Source organism: Corvus cornix, chromosome 1 (assembly GCF_000738735.6).
Source record: "Corvus cornix cornix isolate S_Up_H32 chromosome 1, ASM73873v5, whole genome shotgun sequence".
Taxonomy (NCBI): domain Eukaryota; kingdom Metazoa; phylum Chordata; class Aves; order Passeriformes; family Corvidae; genus Corvus; species Corvus cornix.
In genome coordinates this window covers 76,859,895-76,881,876 of record NC_046332.1, presented here as the reverse complement: position 1 = coordinate 76,881,876, position 21,982 = coordinate 76,859,895, and the positions used below count along the sequence as shown (strand labels likewise).

The window sequence follows — 21,982 nt, the reverse complement described above, 5'->3', positions numbered from 1 at the left end:
GTAGCACACAACACTCCGTTTTAGCAGGCCTACTGAACCTGTGAGCTATGGTGCCCATCTGTGAACACAACCTACTGCATTTATCTACATCTGCTGGCACACAGGTGGACTTCTTTCATTTGCAACATGCTTCTGTAGCCCACCTGCTAAAGAAATACACAGTCAATGAAATAAGTGTGACTGTCATATGGCTCACATGTTGGAATGGAAGAGAGAGAGGAATTTGTGTGAGACCCAGGTTTGAAGACAGCAGCCTTGCTTTGTTAATTTTTGCTATAGGCATGGAAAAGTTGGCTTATGCTGCTTTAGGTGGTGTGAAATGTATTTCTTGTAGCAGACAGGTAAAGCACAAGATGAAGACTGGAAAGGAAGCTATTATTTTTGACAGGTCCAATTTATTGACAGTGTTAGTTAGCTAATTGACACATTAAAGTGCTGAACCATGAACGTGTTTACCTGGAGGTCCTCCAAACTTTTATTTATGTCTGAACCTCCTAGGAAAACCAGTAAATATTCACCCCAACCAAAATATCCAGCATTTGCAAGTAACCACAGGGCTGAAATTCAGTTTTTCCTGAAGGTCAATACACAGTTTTAAAATAGGTAGAGGGTAGTGAGACAGCAAGAAATAATTAACTTGCTCACTCAGAAATCATTTTCAATTATAAACAGCACAAACTGGAGGACTGCTCAGTTCTGCTGAATGAATAACCTTTCTCACTAAATAATTCACCGAATTCGGCAGGCCAGCTACAGCACAGCTTGTTTCAGTTCACACAGCAATCAGCCAACTGGCACACACTTTTAAAACAAAATATACGGGAAAAAACCTCACAGTTTACACTAGTACTGTGGAAAAGCAAAAGGCTCTATTAGTCCCATTAGGTTGACAGGAGCATTAGGAAGCATGAAAAGTTGAAATCAACATTTTCACCAAATCTAACCTCCTATTGCTTAGATCCTAGATTCAAACTCTGTATAACATTTGCCTGTAGGAGGAACTAAACCTCTTTCCTGCTTTCAAGAAAGCAAGATTATATTGGTCACCAAGACCTGTAGGGCTTGTTCAGCTTGAAGAAGAAAAGGATCTGGGGACACCTTATAGCAGCCTTCCAGAACCTAAAGTGGGCCTACAGGAGAAGTGGAGAAGGACTTTTTACAAGAGTGTGTAGTGACAGGACAATGGGAAATGCCTTTAAACTGAAAAAGGGGAGATTTAGATTAGATATTAGGAAGAAATTCTTTACTGTGAGGGTGGTGAGACACTGGGACAGGTTGTCCAGAGAAGATGTGGATGCCCCATCCCCGGCAGTGTTGAAGGCTGGATGTGGCTTTGAGCAACCTTTGTAGTAGGAGGTATCCCTGCCCATGGCAGGGGGGTTGGAACTAGATGGTCTTTAAGGTCCCTTCCAACCCAAACCATTCTGTGATTCTATGATAATGAAGAGGACTGTAAAAGGGATTTCTTCACAGTCCTCCACTCAAGACTAAAACCTGTCCTTTATTGACTGTATTTGCACCAGCTCCTGCAGGAAACTTGTCATGTACATACCAACCACCCAAATGAAGCTCCCAACCAGCAAAAAGCCATGTGTTTTAAACAGACAAGCAGACAAACATGCATTACTCATAAAGTCATGTTTAGCAGCATTCCAAGAGAAACCTATTTCAAGGTGGGTTGTTTTTTTTTTTTTAAACAAATGTGTTTTGTCTTGCATTCAAATTAATCTTGTTAGAGCTTCATCATTCTTGCCTCACTGCTCTCACACTTGCCTCATGCTTACAAAGAGTTAGGAGGCATTCATATACTCATATCATATGACACAATGCAAAAAAATATATATGCAAAGTTCTGGGGACTGCCACTTTCACAATAAATGCCTCTGGTGGCATTTTGCAGTCTGCATCACGTGAAGTGTAAGAGGTTACCTTACAGATACAGCACAGATTCCTTCCAAAAGTACACACCCATTGCTTTTGTATGTCTTTCTAAGCTCTAATACCCTCTTTTAGCTCATAATTGAATTTTTGTTCAGCTCTGATCTTGCAAAAGGTCATCAGATCCACTGTTGGAAACATGGAAACTGATAGGTCCTCTTTTGGGGAGGTGGTTTCATCAGTAAATTTCCACCCATGAACAGTGGCACAAAAACTAGACCCGAAATGACTTTAAGTCCCATGGACAGGAAGAACATTTTTGCTTGCATACAGAATGTGGGGCTTAGCACTTAATGACAGCTGGCCAAATTGATTTCTTCTACAGGAGTGCATAAAGGTGGAAGGGGACCACAATTAATTTTCTCTGGACACTGTTCATGTGGAGTGATGGCCTAAAAGCCATCAGGGCAGCCCTGCTGCTGTGCCATGCCACAGCAATCTGGAGAGGACAGCCCAAGCCCACTCCATGATACAAACCAAAACAAGGGTAAAGAGGAACTATCTCCTGAGCACCCCTGACCTGAACTATGACACTGCTTCTGAAGAATGAAGGACTTCTCCTGCACTCCACAGGAGAACTCCAGCAACTGGCGTAGAATGACAGAGCCATCGGGTGGTTTGGGTTGGGAGGGACCTCAGAGGTCATTTAGTTCCTAACCCCTGCCATGGGAAGGGACACCTCGCATAGACAGGGTTGCTCAAAGCACAGTGACACCCTGATTTGTTTCCCCCTCATTTTGCCTCTGATCCCCTGGAAGACCTGAGCAGTCTCTGTGGATAAGAAGTCCAGAAACACTTGGAGGTTTCTGATTTGACCAAAAAAAATATTTCCGTAGAAGAGGAACTGCTCTGTGAGGCACATCCTCTCCATCTGTGTGAGGGAGAAGTGGAACAGAGCCACATTTCCGTGGGAGAACAGAAATATTTTTAGTAATTTCCCACTCATGCTCTACCATTTTGAGGAGAGCAACGTATTGTCACTACATATATCTTTATAGGGTTATTGTTTCTGCTCACAAACACTTGACTGAAAACAGGAAACCAGATCTGCCGTTTTGTGTCTTCTGAGTTCCCCACCTGAGGATGGAGTCAGGAAATTCCCACATTCCCAATCACAGGGAATGAGATCCACCTTAGACATGTAAGTCTGGCCAAAGAGGAAGAGCAGCGAAGGGAGAGGCTAGACAAGGGCTGAGGCAGATTTGTCTACTTGTTGAGACAGAAATTCTTTAAGCCACGAGTGACACACTGCAGTCCTGAAGTGCACTCCCCCACAGGGGAAGGTTTAGGGTGAAGAGGGGACATACACACCCACAGTCAGCTGCTAACAGGTTCCCTGCAGAGCTGTAACCACAAGGAGGGGAGTCTGGGCTAGGCTACCTACTGAAAGCACCCCTGACTGCGGTGGCTGCCCCTCTGACCCAACCCAGCGTGCCTGGTCTGTGCTGGGGGGGTACATCACCCTCCCTCCAGCCTGCCTTTCATTCATTTTGTGCCTGGGTACCAGAAGCTGGCCCCATAGCATTTAGAGATGCTATTGAGAAACACTGAAGCTGAGAACTTTCCACTACTGATAAACAACTTGGCCAGAAGGATTGGGACAGGGCTCTTCCAGATGTGCATTTCAGATTCACTTCTGTCCAAAATGACCTGATGGCTCTTTCACTGTGCACAAGGCACCTTGAAAACTCATTCCTTGGCCAAGTGGAACATGCTACCCAACACACAAAGTTTCAATGCACAAGCATTTGGGGGAATGGGTGGTAAGGACCTTGCTGTCAAGTGTCGTTGTCTTCTTGATAATTTAAATGTTCCCAATTCTGCATACTTTGTAACTATGCTTTTCTTACTCTGAAAACAGATTCAACCAGACCTAAAAGAACAGCTAAACAATAGATTCAAGGGATCCAAACGGTTTCGCACCAACAATCACTCCGTGCCTGCCTGCACAGAGACCACAGCTCCTTGCCCAGTCCTGGAAACTACATTCTCAGCTGCTACACTTGGCCACAGAGTGACTGATGTCAATGGAGGCCAGCCAGCTCTCCTATCCCTTTGGAGGAACTGGCAAATCCCTCTGCCTCCATGGGGCTGGGTCAAAAGAAGGTCTGGGGAACAGCACTTCACCCGAGGGAAACATCCTGCAATAGTGATGCTTAAGGGTTGCCTGTGTTACCTCTTTTTGGTATCTTGACTTCTTTCAGCCCTTTCTACATACAGAGGTTAAAGGTTTTCTGATATTGGTATTAACGTCATGTTCATATTAATCCCCATCACAATAGTATTAATCTCTGTTAGTGATTAGATTAACAGACCTTCCATTCCTCTTAATCAGAGCTTTTAACACCAAAATACCTTCTCAGACTCCAGTGCAAAGGGGATGTCTTGCCAAACTGTGAACAGCAGGCATGATCTTTTGTGAGTATCAAAGCCACTGGAACACTGCATATTGCATTAATTTATAATGATAAAAACTTAGAAAAGGTGCCATAATTTTAGAAACCTTTCTCCCTTTCTTTACAGTCACTGCTGAACCTATAAACGGATGACATACACACTTCTCCTGTTTCTACCAGCCATAATCGGTGTGCATTTATCAACTAAACGTTTAATTGTAAAGATTTCCTGCAGTGAACCAGCTTCTCAGTACAGCTTCCTTAAAGGGCAAAAATGTTTCCCCTTAATCAGGGAAGAAATGCAGCACCAACTCAATCTTTGGTTTCAAGCCCTATAGCAAAACTCTTAGCTTTGCTTCAAAATAATACTGCCCTAAAGCTGAGCAAAGCTATGCATCCCTTCTGCATACTTTTGCATCCCTGACTGCCCCGAGCTTTTACACTGTCATTTATCAATGAAGCAATTACATCTGAGTTAATAACCGCTTAGCAAAACCAGCAAAGGAACATTAATTAAAACAAAACTACGCCAAGGCTTGTTCTTCTCCACTGACCGTTGCATGGCTGGCAAAACCATAAAAAAGAGGAATGTCACGACAGTCGGAGAATAAATCGGCAAGAAAAATTTGCCTGCATTCTTCTCGTGTCAAATCCACACACACACTCTTCTGATGGGGACAAAAAGGCAGGTAGTGACAGCACGAGAGGCCAAAACGGACACTTGGGCACAAATCTCAACCAGTAGGTTTTTGGGAGGAAAAAACCCCACTTCCACAGGTGTGCACAAGCAGCACGCTGCCACCTGCCTGGGGACACGGGGCACCTGCCCATGAGCCCGCGGGGGAGCCGCCTCCGTCAGGGTCCCCGCCGCCCCCCGGCCCCGCTCGGCGCACCCCGAACCCCCGCTGCCCGCCCGCCCCGCCGAGGCCGGCCCGGGAGCGGCCCCGGGAGCTCCCGCACACGGGACACCGGGGAGGTGTCGGAGTGGGGGTCAGCGGGAGCCTGACCGTCCAGCGCCAGCATGGATGGGAAGTCCTTGCAGTTGGAGACGCCGGTGGAGTCGGTCACGCAGGTCTTCCAGAGGTTGGCCCAAAAGGTGGCGGTGGTGATGACCGTGCCATCGATGGTGGACACCTTCCAGTAGTCGGTGGGCAGCGTGGAGGAGACCAGCACCCATCCCGAGATGGTCAGCAGGAACGCGATGATCTCCGCCGACGTGCTCGCCATGGGCCCGGCAGCAGGCGGCGGGCGGCGCGGAGCCGCGGCGGATCCCGGCGAGCCCGGGGGCGGGGGATCCCGGCAGCAGCGGGCGGAGCGGGGCCGAGCCGAGCCGAGCCGAGCGCGGCGGGGCGGGGGCCGCGGCCGTGCAGCCCAATCAGCACCGGCAGCTCCCGGCATCGCCCCGGGGCCGCCCCCGCCCCGCCCGGCCCCGGCATCGCCCCGGGGTCCCCGGAGCGGACCCCAGCACGGCCCGGCGGGGCGCTCCCCGGGGTGGCGATATGAACCAGAGCCGAAAAACAAACAAACAAACAAACAAACAAACAAACAGCGGCGTGACCTGTAATTTGGGGTTAGATTCCCCTTCCCCTGCAGGTGCTCGTGCGGGGGTCGGGAGGGAGTGGCAGCAGCGGGAAAGGTGCGTCCTTAGCATCTCCTCCCTAGCTGCAGGTTTGCATCTGTTTCCGTATGGCCCCCCGCCATCCTCCCCACAAACAGCCTTGCCAGGGGGGTGTCTTTGAGGAATGCTTGCAGAATACAGGTGTGCCGACCGTGAGCGCTCCATATTCCTACAGGGACGTAAGATTTAGAAATGCATTGCAAGGTTTTTTAATCCTCTGAATTTCAGTTGACCCCCTGATATTATCCAGCCATAGATGATACAGCATTTGATACCTGTTTTTGCAATGTGAGGTGATGAACTTGGGATTTTCCACCTCAGTTTTAATGCAGTGGCATTTGAGCCTGCAGCTCACAGGTCGAGAGAGTTATCCACAGTGGTTTCTCCTCTTGTTTGAAGCTGTTTGCTTTCCACATCAGTAGTATATTTGCCATTGATGTGGAAAGTACACTGCCGGTCTTTACTTTCCTCCTATTTATTTGAAAACTATTGTTACATTTTCTAAAACTTTTTGCCAGATGGGCAATCACTGGAGGATAAGAAGCCATATTTGCATCATTATTCTTCTGATGAATGGTCTTTGGTTTTGCCGTGTGGACACAAACCCGGATGTAATCACCTTACAGACCTAGATTGAAAAAAAAAAAGGAAAAAACCCTCAGAGTTAGGTGTACCCTTGGATGTGTGTTAGAGCTCACACACATCCAAGGTGTGAACAGGGTGTTTGTTGATGTGTTAATGCTCCAGCAGGATAAAAGGGGGGTCCACAGATGCATTTACTGACGTAGTGGTTCTCTGCCTGCCCTCTGCCTCCTTGGTAATCTCTGACCTGCAGGTGACGCACAGCAGCATTGGCAGGGAAGAGGGAGAGGGGAAAGCAGGCAGGAGGCTTGTTTGCACAGCAGCATTGGGCATGGAGCGTGCTACAGCTCCATTCAACCTCCGTGCCAAGATGCCCTCTTCTCTCTCCAGGAGGGCAAAGAAGCAGGGTCATCAAGTAGGTGAGCCACCCTCCAGTGCGGTGTCAGGCTGTAGCCAGAGCTCACTTTGGAACACCAGGATGACCATAGATCCAAGTCCCATTTCAATGATGTTATAGTCTAGTCATCATGGGGCATGGCAGCAGAAGGGAAAAAGAAAAGAAAGATTTTTTGAATATTTTCTCCTATCATCTCACTTTGATATCTTGCAGACTGGAATTATGTTGGTGGTGGTAAAGTAGATCAATCCAAGCTATCAACTAGTATCTAATCAAGTTTGAGGCAGGAGACTTGAGTCCAAACCTGGGTCATCGTGTTTTCTTGACATAGGAAGCTCACCTATTCTTTTGTTGATAACACTGCTTTGCTTGGTGAATCCAGGGAGTAGCATTTGGGCAAATTTTGACCAGGGCCCATCAGAACTTTTTGATGTGCTGCCATGCAATAACCAGAAGGCTGGAGTTGAGTGTTGAAGGATAGGAACATATCCAGGATACCTCTAGGTCTGAGTCTGAGCCTCTGATTATGAGCCTCTGAGTCTGGGAAGGAGAGGAAGAGGATCTTCCTGAAGAGCATAGGCAGCGCTTCCCAGAGGGCCAGCAGAAGTGGCAGGCTGGTGAGTGCCCCCGCTGAGGGTGGGTAGTCCTGCTGAAGCTGCTGTAGCCTCTGGCTGTGATGTCCAACAACAATTTGTGCTGTCCCAGACCATGCTGCTTTCAACAGAGCCTGACTTAGCTGCCACGTGCATTGTGGATCCACATCTCTCTGATGGCTACCTGTTTGCTGCCAGGGACTTCAGGGGGAGCCCATGCAGGTGGCTTAGGACAGATGAAGTTATTTCAACCTCAAACCCACTCTCTGCTTGTCCATAAGGACCCTTCAAGCAGGGCTAATTTATACATTAATTCCCTTGTAAACCCTGTTCTATCCAGGATGTTGAAAAGTGGCCTCAGTATACATGAGTACCAGACTTGCGTTAGCTTCAGGAAAAGGCTCCTCCTTTCATCTCCTGACACTGTTGCTTTTGAGGATGTTTTATGTTACTAGTCCAGTTGTTACCATCTTCCTCATGTAAAATCAAAGCAAGATGTTGTGCTTCTGATCTCATCTTTGGTGACGCAAACCCAAAATGACGTAATGTACAGCTGAAGAGTAAGGGAAGTTGCAAGAGATACTCTTCCCCTGTGGCATTTTCTTCATGCTGGCTGGAATCTGCAGGGATAAGACATTGGACAACATTCACCTGTGAGGCTGTCTAATTTTTTCAGCTTCTTTCTCTTGTGCCACTGCAAGTCCCTTTACCGTGAGCTTAACTAATACATCTTCCAATTTTCCAGGATACAATGGTCTCTTTTCTCCCTGTTGTTGTGGTAGGAACTTTAACATCCATATGAAGACATTTCTGTATCTCACTTCAACCTCTGTCTTCCTGCCACCATAGCTCTGCCTTTGGATTTGTGTGAAAGACTTGGCCTTTGCTTTGCTTTTTTGTTGTTTGTTTTGGTTTGGTGTTTTTTTTTTTTTAGTTCCTGTGTTTTGGGACAAGTTATGGCTTCAGAAGTTTTTGAAAGTTTCTCAGACCACTGTCAGACTGATTTCCATTTTCTTCTGTTCCTAAGTTGATCAGGTCAATGCAATAGCACAGTTTTGTGCTGGGTCATTTGGCTGAGTATGGGGTTTATTCCCTTGGACTTAAGAAAGGTGCTCCTGTCTTTTTTTAATAAAAACAATCCCTGTGGTTCATTTTTTGTGGCAAGTTTCATTGACTCGTGGGCATAAATATGACATTCAGGGGAGAAATATTAGTATGTGTTTAGAATATGCTATTTCAGTTGGAAGGGACCTGTTATGATCATCTAGTCCAACTGCCTGACACTTCAGAACTGACCCAAAGTTAAAGCATGGTACTAAGGGTATGTTCAAATACCTCTTAAACACTGACAGGCTTGGGACATTAACCATCTCTCTAGGAAGCCTCTTCCAGGGTTTGACATGCTCTCAGTAGAGAAATGCTTCCTAATATTCAGTCTGAACCTTCCCTGGTGCAGCTTTGAACCATTCCCACACATCCTATAGCCGGATCCCAGTGAGATGAGATCAGCACATCCCTCTCCTTTTCTCCCCTCCTCAGGAAGCTGCAAAGAGCAATGAGATCACTCCTCAGCCTCCTTTTCTCCAAACTAGACAAGCCCAGAATACTTGGCCACTCCTCACTGGACATGACTTCCAGCCCTTCCACCAGCTGTTGCCCTCCTCTGGATGCATTCAAAGACGTCAACCTCGGTCTTAAGTTGTGGGGCCCAGCACTGCACACAGCGCTCTGGATGAAGCTGCACCAATGCTGGATACAGAGGGATAATCCCCTCTTCTAACAGGCTGATGATGCTGCTTTTGATGCACACCAGGACGGGATTTGCCCTCCTGGCTGCCAGGACACACGGCTGACTCACACTGATCCTGCTGCCAACCAGCAACCCCAGACCCCTTTCTGCAGGGCTGCTCTCCAGCCTCTGTTCTCCCAGTTTATTCTTGTTCCCAGCATTACTCTGTCCTAGGTACAGAATCCAGCATATGGACTTGTTAAATTTCATCCCATTAGTCATAGCCCAATGCTCCAATGTATCCAGATCACTCTGCAAAACCTTTTGTCCCTCAAGAGTGTCAACAGCACCTCCCGGGTTGGTGTCATCAGCAAACTTGTTAATGGTGTGTTCAAGTCCTGCATCCAGATTGCTGATATTGAACAGATCTGGCCCTCAGGACTGAGGAGTATAGAACACCACTGGTGACTGTTCACCAGCCAGATGTAGCCCCATTCACTACAAGCCTTTGGACTCTGTCCTTCAGCCAGCACACCATGAATCCATTCATCCCACAGCTAGACAACTTGTGTGGAAGGATGCTGTGAAGGACAGTACGGAAACCCTGACTGAAATCCAGAAGAACTCCATCCCCACCTTCCCTTCATCCACTAGGTGGGTGACCTTATCGTAGAAGGATACGAAATTAGTTAAACAGGATTTTCCCTTTGTGAGCCCATGTTGACTGTGCCTGGGGATTGCATTGTTCTTTAAATGCCTTTTGACAGTACTCAGTGTGATCTTCTCTGCAATTTTTCCAGGAACTGAAGTTAGACTAACAGGTCTGTAGTTCTCTGGATCTTCCCTCACATCCTTCTTGTAGATTGGAATAACACTGGCTAGCTTCCAGTCAGCAGGGACCAACCTCAAGCTAGTGAGATTTTTGAACTACATACATTTTACAAATCAGGACGGAATATTAATAAATAGCTGAGTTTTTATAATGTGCAAACTTTTATTATATTGCCATGTACAGAAGAACCCTTCAGAGAGGGTTCTGTGCTCAAGTCTGAAATACAAGATATTATTTTAGCTCTTGCAGGATCAAAATCACAAGTAATCTTTATTGCCTCATAAGTTAAACACCAGATGACAACAGCATTTGTTCTGCAGCCAGGATAAGCAGGCTAGGGTCGTCATGCCTTTGTCCTGGAGTAATTTTTCTTGTAATTTTACCATGCATAGGTTGGGCAACTTGAGACTCTTTCCTGGCTTTGCCCTGTTATGATTTCCAGGGTGCCTAGAGCACTTGTGCAAAAGGAAAAAGCCCCAACTTAATTTTTCTTAGGCTGAAGGACAACTTCCTTGTTTGCTAGGGTTCCCCTGAGGATCTGAATATTGAAGAAGTAGGCAGGCATGGGGAGAACGTAGACAGGCTCATAAGAATGTCATCACCTGGGCAAGGTCAGGTCTGTTGGCAGTGCGAGGTCTGGGGAAGGCACCCCAAACGGGCACGTACACTCAAGGAGATTAACACAGCTGTAAGTGAGGAGCTTGCACGGTGCTCTGCGTTGTGCAGAACAAAGTGTCACCTAAAAAATGAGCAACCAGATCCTCTTCCTCAAAAGAGAGTAAACAAAGAAACATTTCAGTCTCACCTAAAAAAAAAAAATCCATCATATTGGGAACATCAGTTAATAATCACCAGTCCTTGCTGAGGTTGCCATCATTGATTTTTTTAAGTAGTGGGAAAAGGAATTAAATTAAATTACTGCATGTCTTTTGTAAACTACCAGGACAAGAATGATTTTTAGATATGCAGTTCATATATTACATAACAAAAAGTAAAAAATTAATAGGAACTGACAATCCAGAGCATTTTAAAGGAGTGAAAAATTGCATTCTGCAAGCCAATAAACTTTCCCCTCTCCCTCTCTCTGTTCAGTGCATTTGGACATTACAGACTTTGTTTCTTGACACTGTGATTAATGTATTGTTTCTTTTTTTTTCCAGCTCACCACAATTTTGTTGAGAAAAGCCTGTGTTGTCCCTGAAAGTTTGTAATACAATGCTTTCAAAAATAGATATAACCTGTTTAACAAACTCAGCAGGAAATGTGAAGAAGTGAATCTCCTACTTTCCTGGAGGTGCATTCCTCCTGGCCAACAGCACAGGTGCAGCTCTCGTCACTCAGAAGTGGCCTCCACATCAAATTAAGTTTCGCTAAGCACAGACAGTTGCTGTGAAAAGGCAGGAGACCTCCAGGTGGATTTTTAGAACATGAGGCCCTATGTAATGCAATTTAGAAAGTTTGCAAAATTTTAGAAAGTTTTCAAAATAAAACTATATTGTATCTAATGGAATTTAAAAGGATTTAACTGAGGTGGGAGGCAGAGAGGCAAATGCCTTTCCAGAGCGGTCGGTATTCAGAAGCGATCCTTGCCAGTGAGCCATAAAGACAAAGAAGTTGAGTCCTGACCAGTGTCTGAGCAGCAGGACAGTGTTTGGATACTGGTGTTCCTGAAGTGGGAATGCTTTCCCGCTGCGTGTGTCCTCTGCCAATGTGTGCCACAGCCGGCCTCGGCTGTTTCCTGAGCACCTAGATCCAGGAGTCTGTCATTTTTTACAGGCATCAGGATAGCTCCCGGATGGAGGACACGCAGAAGCAGGAGCTGACCCTCAGGGGGGAGCACAGCAACAGGACAAGGGGCACGAGTCAGAAGGCAGACAATTCCCATTAGGTATTAGGAACAAATTGTTTACCAGGAGGATGGTCAAGCACTGGGAGCGGGCTGCCCAGAGAGGCATCTCCCTCCCTGGAGGTGCTCAAGACTTAACTGCCATGGCCCTGAACAAGCCCATCTGATTAGATGTGTTTTGGACTAGATGACCCCTGGAGGTCCCTCCTAACCTGGCTTACTCTACTACCCTGTGATTTTGTTACCTCGCTGGAGCAGATAGAGTAGCACCGGGCTGCATTTGGCTTATTATAGCTCTAAGTGGCGCCCAGGTGCTCTAATGATCACAGATTATATGTTAAGCCCAGAACATGATTCCATGTGGTCCCTGCTACCCTGTTATTTAGCACACATGCTGAAATCTTCTTTTCACAGATATGCGTATTTCAGTTCATAACAGCAGTACATTTAACTACTTTATCAGCTGTTTACCCATAGGGAAATTTTTTCCATGGCCATCCTCTTCTTTTAGTTATTTTTTTAGGATGCCTCTGGATATGCTAAAGAAAACCCCAAGAGGGACACGCCACAGAGACCTCTAGCTCTGCCAGTGTAATACCCTTCCTGAGACATCAGAGCAGGGATGAGAAGAAGAGATGAGCTTCTGGGAAAGAGGGACTCATTTCCCAAGTGGATGCAGGAGCAAAGCTGTTCAGTGTGTGCTTCAGCAAACAGGGGGTGAGCGGTTGAGGAGATGTGAGGTGACTGGCAAAGACCCTGGAGGAGGAAGAAATAAGCTGCAGCAGAGCATGAGTGAGGTGTGATAATTTACTCTCTAGGCTCTTTGCACCTAGCCCTGCTTCGGTGCAGCCTGGCCCTCAACACACATTTGTGCCAGTTTCCAATTTGAAGGAAGGGGAGACAGGTGAAGATGAGCGTCTGCCTCATACCTTCCCACCAGCATCTCTATCTGCAAGGAAGCTCTTCCACATGCCTTCCTCTGGTTTATCTCCCCAGTTCCCACAAGGCTCCTTATTTACTCAGGGAATGGTTGTGCCATGAAGAGGGTGTTGTGGTTTGCTGTCCCTGGCCCTACTGTTTGTCAAGCACCAGTTGTCTCAGCTGGTGGGACAAATAGAAAGATTTAATTTAACTGAGACCATGAAAACCACAACCTAGAGCAAAGCAGCTTCTGTAGTGTAACTTAATTTGAGAGCAAATGGACTAGGATCAAAAAAGGTCACGGTGACAAAGCGGAGTTAAAAGCTGTCTTAGATCAACATGCTCAAGCAATTCAGAAACAAAGGGAATAAGGAAATAATATGTGACAGATTCAAAAATCAGTAAACCGGTTGTGGTTAGTGTGCATTTGATTCATCATCAATACTGCTTCTTTTGATCCTTCAGGTTTGATTTGGTTTCTGACGTGGTGTGTGTATTTGAAAGAGAAGTGGTTAAAACCCTTCAGTAAAAGGGGGGATTGCCTCCATGTGTAGAGGCTCCTGAATAAAGAGAACGGATTTAAAGTCCAATTTAAATTTTCAAAGCTTAAGAAATCACAAATAAAAGTGGCAGTAATGAGATATGAGCATAAAAAAATATCCTAAACCATAGGTGTCAATGTCAGCACATTTGTGCTGAGGGACACAATCAAGTTCCCCTTGTCTTCCCATCTACTGAAACCACTGCATTTTCAAAAATCAAATGGATCAAAAGTACTTGGAAGTTTTCTAGAGCACCAAGCAACACTTCAGCTCATTTTTGTGTGCAATCTGGGTCCAGCACAGGGTTTTCCTATTTGTTCAGTGCAATGTTCAGTCAGCCTCCATGCTGACTCTTGAGGAAACAGTCCACTACTGCATGTAGTAAATGAAGCACTATATTACCTAGGAAAAAATTCATTTGGACTGCTTATTTTTGCTGGGTCACAGTCCAGAGTAGCCAACAAGACATTTGCCAAGGGCAGGACATAATGTGCTTTGCCTGTTATGTTAATGTTTTCATGGTCCCATACGGAAAGTATTTTTCTTTCATTACTTTGCAGTAGCTCTACCTTGTCATTGCCCTTGCAAAGAAATAAAGCCTTTTCCACTGATAATAGAGATCCAGGTATGCACTGTGGGGTTTTCTTCTGTTTTCCTCTTTGTTCAAGTGTCTTTTCTTAGCTGATTGTTGATTTTACTGGCTCATTTATGTGCTCATTGCAGCTTTTTAATTCACTTTAGCTGCAAGCCGGGTGAAGAAGGGCAGAAACACTTTTGCGAATTCAGCATTAGAACTATGTAAAGTCTCTTTTTTTCATATCAGAAATGCATTTTGTCTTTCAGAAAAGGAGAAATTCTTAAACAGTTTTGGCTTAAGTTGCAGTTTATGAGGAAAGTTTGCAGCACTGGATGGTGCCTCATGCCGATGGTGGGAAACTGAGCATGTTTCTGATTTTGGTGGTTTTATATGGATTTAAATATTGCACTACACTCTTTGTTTTCAAAAAAGTTGTATAGTGTTTGAAAATGGGATAATGCAGCAACCTCTTTACTTGGTGCTAGCTCTGGGAAAATTCAGTTTCCTTTTCTTTTCCAATATTTGGTGTAGTTATTTTATGTAGACAGGAATCAGAAAATCTTTCAACAGCAAATTAATGTTTCAGAAGTCTCCAGTTAACAAAGTGGTGGATTTTGATTGTAAATTGCTTGACAAATACCAGCAAAATAAAAATGCCAGCAGATGCCAAACACTGAGACTGGAGACACCAGTATGTTCGGTTTTTTAATGACTGCTCTTTGTTTTTCTGCTGGATGGTGCACTATTGACAAAAATTACTTCCAGTAATGTCTGAGGATTAAGGATTTATTTGGAAAGATGGCCCAGAGCATTTTGTTCATGTGGTATTCTGGGAACTGTTAACTTTTCTAAATACACACAAGAAAACCTGATTTTGTAAGACAGGGCATAGCATGCGAAAGCTACAGGCTTGCTGCATCCATTAGAGAACTGAACACAAATGTTAAAATTTAGCTGGAGGAAGTGTTTGTGCTATCGCTGGATATACTGTTCATGTGAAGTTTTGTGCTTTAGTATACAATGTAAAATACAAAAATGAAATTCTATTGCCAGTCAAAAATCCCACCCTACCCCCTCCAGTCCCATTAAATACAGGGCAGCTTTGGGAAGTGTGCAGATCTGTGGGAGGAGTTTTCCTGCCCATAAAGGAAACCTAGAGCCATCAGCTCCCAGATGCCTGTGTGCAGCCTGGTCAGTGGCAGAGTGCACTGGAGCCGTGTGGAGCTGCAGTTTTGTGCCAGCCATTGTCCTCACCAGGCACCTTCCAGTGACACGTCACATGCCCTGAGCTGTGAAAATATTGATTTTGGGATCACATGCCTGAGCAAGTTTCAATTTTCTTCCCATCCCAAACAGGATCTAAACTCAAGCTGGGATCCTTGTTGAGCAGGTGTATGCCCCAGAGGCTGCTCTAAATCCTTTGCCTGCCTACACTTTGCAGGAGGTTTTACCCACCTCTGCCACAACTGTTCTCCAGCTCTGGCAGCACAAGCCTCAGTGCTGGACATTTCTGCAGGCTGAGGTTGGCTTAAGTAAGACCAAAGGCACAAGCGCCGCTCTCCTGCTTGCAGGCTCTCTCTATGTCAATCCACTGTTTCTGTGGGAATGATGGCCAAAGGTTGTCAGCTTCAGGCATGTGTGACTCTCCAGCTTTACACAGGGTGACCAGAGAAATGGAAGACGTGATGGGTTTTGAGGGCTGAGTTTAAAGCATTGAAATAAAAAGACACAGTTAAATCAAAGGGAAAGTGCAATCCTCCCCTGTGTTCAACAAAAATTAATTCTGTGTTTTTTCAGCAAAAAATTTCTCTCATGCCTGGAGAGCTGACTGAGCAGCCTCTGCTCGCCCGCTCCACCAGCCCAGTATTGTCCTGGGTTCTTCAAGGCCTTCCACCTAACTTGCACACGTTGGCTGCCTGTTCTCATCACAGTGAGTCATGGTATGAGTGGCTCAGCATATGGGCATCCTCGGGTCTGAAGCACTCAGCCCTCTGCCCCTCTCACATCTTCCTCAGTGGCTCCCCCAGCAATTGTCTTGTGCAAGCAGAAACTGCCCAGTTGCCCTGAGAACCTCACAAGTGCTGATGTGTTTCTTGGAGTTCGGCAGGGAGCAGCAGCATCCTTGGATGCGTGCCTGTCAGCTAACAGGCTCCTTGCCCAGGTGCATTTCAGTGATTAACCCGCCGCCTCTGTCTGTCAGCTTAGGGGTTTCTATGCCACACGAGAAAAGATAGGAAGGTTAGATTTCCTTGAGCTCGCTGGGACCAGTATGATGTCCCAAGGGTGGGCACCCATCTGGAGATTCAGCTTGATATCTACCATGTGGTTGGAGTGATACAGAGCGCTGTAAATAAAGGCACGTAACAGCTTGTGTTGCAGACGTGCTCTCCAAACAAGGTGTGGAGAAGCCAAGGGGCTGTGTTTTCCAAGGCAGGACTGTAAGAGGTCACTCTCCTGCTTGTGCTGCCCCTGAACTCGGCCTCTCTTCAGTGAGACATTTCTTGGCATGCTGGTGGTCTATTGACTTGTGGGAATGGCCCCTGCCAAGTTCTTCAGGCGTGGAATAGGTTGTTCCCTTCTCATTTGTAAAGTGTTGTGGTTAATTTCTAATCAGAAGTGCCTTTGAACTTCTGAACTTTGAACTCAGCGGAGGAAGCCTTTCCTTGAGTACATCAAAGCTTGTACCTGTGCTTAGGGAAAGATTTATGCCACATACTCATCACGCCAAGAAATTATCGCAAGTCCTTTATGTGGCACAGGCATCACTGAAGACATTAATATGCACAAGTAAATAAAATAGAGCCATTAGACTAGGATGCACATCTCTGAGAGAAGAATTTGCACTGCAGGTTTTCAAACAGGCTGAAACACCAACCACTGGTCTTTCACAAAGAAAATCTCACGTGTTAGAACACAGCAAACAAGAACACTCACATATATATTTATTAATTTATATTGAAAGGATCTGATACAAATATTTTTATATATCCCTGCCTTATACTAAGTCTCAGAAGAGATCAGGCTCTTATCAAAACTGCTATTTCCTAGATATTGGAGAAAAATTATTTGGCAACAACCCCACCAGTCACAGTTTCATGTTTTCTTAATGATATTAAACACATACACATGTCTATACATAAGCATTACCGCTACAAACTGATGAAACCAATTCATAAAACAGCAAGAGAGAAATAAGGGTTTAGGGTAAGCAGAGACTAAAATAACCCAGCACATACACCCTCCCTCCCCTTAGCAGAAGAAATTGTTCTTTTCCCTTTCCTTACAGAAATCTACAACAGAACACTACTCATGGTGTCTATGACAGGGCTTCTCTTTATCCCCAGAATTTCTTCTGCAATAGATATTCTTGCATACTACTTTCCACTACCTGTGTATCCCTAGGAAAATTCATTACTAGAAGTGGGATGAGCATGTAATAATTACAGATATTCATTAGCCTTATCAGGAATTATCTAGATTTACTTGCAAAATAGAGAGGTACTTCCTTTGTAATCCCTTTATAGCTTTGCTTTGCAGGCCTGAAAATGCCCACCAGGACAATAATTTCATTAGGATTTTGTTTTTCATCCTTTTTTTTTCTTCCACGCTGTTTGTGTTTAGAACTTGCTTCAGTGTGTAATCCATGACAGAAGATTTCCCAAACGAGCTGGCTGGGAATTGCAGGTTGCTATCTTTTGTCAGCTTCACTCAAACAGTGGTTTACAAAGAAGTATGATGTTCTGTGTTGGTTTGTTTGTGCAACAGCTGAGATTTTTGCAATAGGGAAGTAAGGTACTTGAGTCATGTCCATTTGTATTTGATAGGGCTGCAGTAGCCCTGAACAGAGAGGAGTTTCTGAGGTTTTTTTCCCTGATGACTTACAGCATTTGAAGCCGATTTCACTTCTTTTCTTGTAAGGCAGCAGTCAGCCTGGTGAGATAAGTCATCTCAAGCCCTTCCTGATCCTCAGATGAGCACTGAGGGTAGTGTTTAGCATTTCTGTGGGCATACTCTGTGCTGTTGCAACACAATACTTTTCACTTTAGTGTTCCATCACCTTGAGAGACTTGGCTCTATTCTTCCAATATATTTGCAAGCTAGGGAATAGCCAGAGCTTTGATGGTGGCCCTGTATAATCACCCTCTCAGGCGATTAATTTTGGAGTAATTTGTACTCATCAGTAGAGCTTGCCAGATTTTCTATTAGAAGGATGATGTTGCCAGCTTATGTCAGCGTGCTCTAGTCCTGTTCTGCCTAGCGTCTTCCTTCAGAACAGCCAGGTGCTTGTTTGCACAATTATTTCTGCACTGTGCATCCAGAAACTTGCAGTCTTATTTAAATTATGTCTGCTCATGACCAGCTTCCTAAATAGTTCACATCCAAAACCAACTGCCAGTAGTATTTTCTTCACAAGAGGAAGTGGAGGAGCAGACACTGATCTCTTCTGTCTCTTGACCAGTGCCAGAACCTGAGGGAATGGCCTGAAGTTGTGTCAGGGGAGGTTTAGGTTGGATATTAGGAAAAAGGTTCTACACTGAGAGGGTGGTTGGGCACTGAACAGGCACCCCAGGAAAGTGGTCACAGCACCAGCCTGACAAGAGTTCAAGAAGCCTTTGGACAGCGCTCTGAGGCACATGGTGTGACTCCTGGGGATGGCTCTGTGCAGAGCCAGAAGATGGACTTGATAATCCTGATGGGTCCCTTCCAACTCGGAATATTTCATGATTCTATGATTCTATGATTCTATGATGCTATGATTATGAGCTCAGTCCTGGTGGGTTTTATTATTTTTATGGGAGCAGTGAAGGATCAGCACCAGAAGAGGCAAGTCAATGAGAGATTTACTTTCTTAATGGTGGAGTATTTTATTGAAGGTGTGAAGAAGATGTGAACTTTGTTTCTCCAGCTCCCAAACAATTTTCTGATGCCTATGTCATAAAGGATCTCTAAATGCTGATGGTGAGGTTTGACCCTGCCTTTTTTTTGGACTCCTGTTGCTTCTTAAATTAAGACAATACTACTGGCAGCAAGGGGGAGGCTGAGATGCCTTTGTGCCTGGGAAGCAATCTTCAAATCAGAGACTCCAGAGAAATGCAAAATTTGTAGGTTGAGACAATGGAGGGCTCACTGTGTAACCTCCCCATTTGGCTGAACCATGGCTAGAAATGTGACACTGGCTTTGCACCTGAGCATGCAGAGACACTTTAACAGAAGTGGTTTTGTGTGACAACTGTTTCATATATGCTTAAGGGGCAGGGTTACATCTTCGAGCTGAAAGCAACTCTTTGTGAGTGCGTAAATCACAGAAGAACTGTGTTTGAAGATTGTATCATATCCAGTGGAGGTGATACAAACTCCACAGCATTTGCATCTTAGAATTGAGTCATTATTTTGAATAATGATCCATGCTTGTTCATTTTCATGTGAACAATTATGAGGAAAACTTAGCAAGAAGGATTTACTTCGCGTTTCAAACCCTTCCTCAAGATCCACTGGTCTGTGAAGTTTAAAGATCACTGACTAAGGCCATGGGAAATGGTAACATGGATTGATGACACTTGAATAAACAGAGTTATTGATCTGTGTGACAGCTGGCATCGGTAACAATGTGGTCTAACTACAGTGACACCTCTGTTCCTCTCCCTTCCCTTGCCAGCCAAGACTTCTTCAATGCAAATAACCCTTCATTCTGCTCTGCATTGCAACATTGATAGTAGCCCCACAAACAAAGTAATCATAACTTCCCGCAAGTTCATTTAAATTTGAAGTGAACATGATGCAATATGACAAGTAGTGTTTGGCAATAAGCACATTATAGGTAACCCTGTTCCACACTGTCACTGTAGAGCATTTCCTGGCAAATGCAAGAGGTGGGATTCTGTTTAACTTGGATGGCCAAAGTGCAGATGTCCACATCTGGGCTAGTCATTGGAGCTCCATGCACCATAGTCAAAGGAATCTAGAGAGCTACTCAGCTGACAAATATAGGATGAAATGAGAGTGCCTGTTTCATTTTACTGACGGTAAAAGGAAGCAAAATTGACAGATTTTTATGGAGTCATCTATATTACAAATGTCATGGGATGGGATTTTTTACTGTCAAATATTTTAATGTCGAATCCCATATTTACAAATGGAGATAGAAACAGTCAGAAAAGGTTTTGTCATTTACAAATATAGGCTGGCAGGAACGTAGTGCTTTTGTATTGCTGGAGATGAATTTTGCACCCTCTACTGGAAAATAAGTTTGGTACATATAAAATATGGAGAAAGGACATTTGTACAGTGAAGTCCTCTCCTCACTGCCCTAGAGCAGAGTTGATAAATGCTGACTAATCCTTCATTTCTGATCACTTACAAGTACTGGAACATGTGGTTCTTGATTTGTGAATTTACTGCGGACTGTGGCCTCTTGTGAAATATGATTTCCAAGTGAATACACTGAAGCTTAAGGAAAATAAAGACTTCTATTATTTTTCAAATTTACATTGGTATCTATTCACCTGGAAAGTCCAGAGCAGAAAACAACATCGGAAGTCCAAATACAAGCTCAATTATGGCAGTTTTACACTGACATTTCTCGATTACTGTTAAGATTCATGCAGCTCTGAGTTCACAATCAGACCCTCTACCCAGTCACAGGAAAGCAAACAGCAATTATTATTTCACTTGTGAGAAGAAAAAGCTCTTTTCAGGGTTACATCACATGCCTTATCTCCCTGAACAAGCAAATGTGGCAGGCGGATAATGCAAGTGAAAAAAATGATTGGACCCAGAGAGTCTGACCTTGGAAGAACGGTAATTTCGGCTATCAAAAAAGAGAGAGCTCATAGTTTGCCCTCTATATGAGAGGTTCATTGTCTGAAACATGAAATGTGTGAAAAGGAGGATGAAAGGAGTGTGGACAGCTTTCCAGGTGGGATGTGCACATTCCTGTCTCTGAATTGTCTCATCTAATTCAGCTGAATGACATTTTTTCCGATCTTCTAATTTAAGCAGGGTATAGTAAAAAAGAGCAGGTAGCTACCAGAGTCTGATATAATGAGTCTGTACACTCTGAGCAGAAGTGTTTGCAGGGAATCTGCTTTCCACTGATATGACATGGTCACATGTGGAGATGTGTGATCACTCAGGAGCTCACTGGATGCTGGCTAGGTATCAGTAAGTGAATAGCACATAAAGACTTATACCATCAGATGGATTTTCTGTGTTAAAATTGCGAAGATCACAAACTACTCTTTCCACTGCTGACAGACCAATAATATGTATTAACCCTGGTCATAACATCTTTGACAGAGTCTTGGCCAATGGTGTGAAAAGGATCACCGGAATAATCAGTTCCCTCCAGGCATTCTGAGCCTCAGAAAGAAAAGGTGCTTTGCCAGGAATAGAAAATGAGATCTGTTTTGTGAAATGAGCTGCTCTTCAGGCCAGTTCTCCTCCCCAGCTTGGATAAGGTACTGACAGCTAGCCTTGCTTTGCTGAGCTGTCAGGTGTTACCTTTGCTAACTGTCCTTGAAAAGGGAGAAGCAATGGAGCAGCACATGGATATGAAAAGATGTAGACCCAACATATCATTTGGCAGAAAGGACTGTGGGGTACGCCCAGCCACTGCCCTGGAGGGACCTCTGCTGAGATAAGGAGATTGAGCAATCACCCAACAGGACTCCCTGGAAAGGCAACCACTTCTTTGGTCACTGCGAGGAAAGGCAGACACACAATCCTTTGGGAGACACTATGCAGATCGTTCTGCAACCCATTGGTCTGTCCCAGATCCTCTGTAATCCATTGGTCCCTTGCTGATTCCCTGTATCCCTATAAAAGCAAGCCCAATGGGCCCCTGTGGCTCAGAGAGGCTTCTCGTCCCTGGCTCCCCCCTTCGCCGGAGGGAACCCACAATAAAGCCACCTTCGTGTGGAACCAGCCACACGGGCCTCTCGTCTCTCTCCCTGGTCTGGCCTGGAGGCTGCCCCACAGAGCTGAGCTGAAATCATGAGCTGATATCACTAAA

General features: G+C 45.0%; 1 protein-coding gene across 2 annotated transcripts in view; it reads right to left on the bottom strand.

Moving 5' to 3' along the window:
- Window positions 1-21,982, bottom strand: part of CLDN10 (claudin 10) — a 58,558-nt gene that overhangs the window by 10,561 nt on the left and 26,015 nt on the right. Inside the window, exon 1 of one of the 2 annotated variants that reach the window (XM_039557103.1) lies at window positions 5,342-5,619. The exons of the other annotated variant lie outside the window; for it this stretch is intronic. Coding sequence (XP_039413037.1) covers window positions 5,342-5,561 — 220 coding nt within the window. The 5' untranslated portion in view covers window positions 5,562-5,619. Of the gene's footprint in view, window positions 1-5,341; window positions 5,620-21,982 lie in introns of those variants that run through there. 2 annotated transcript variants of the gene reach the window in all.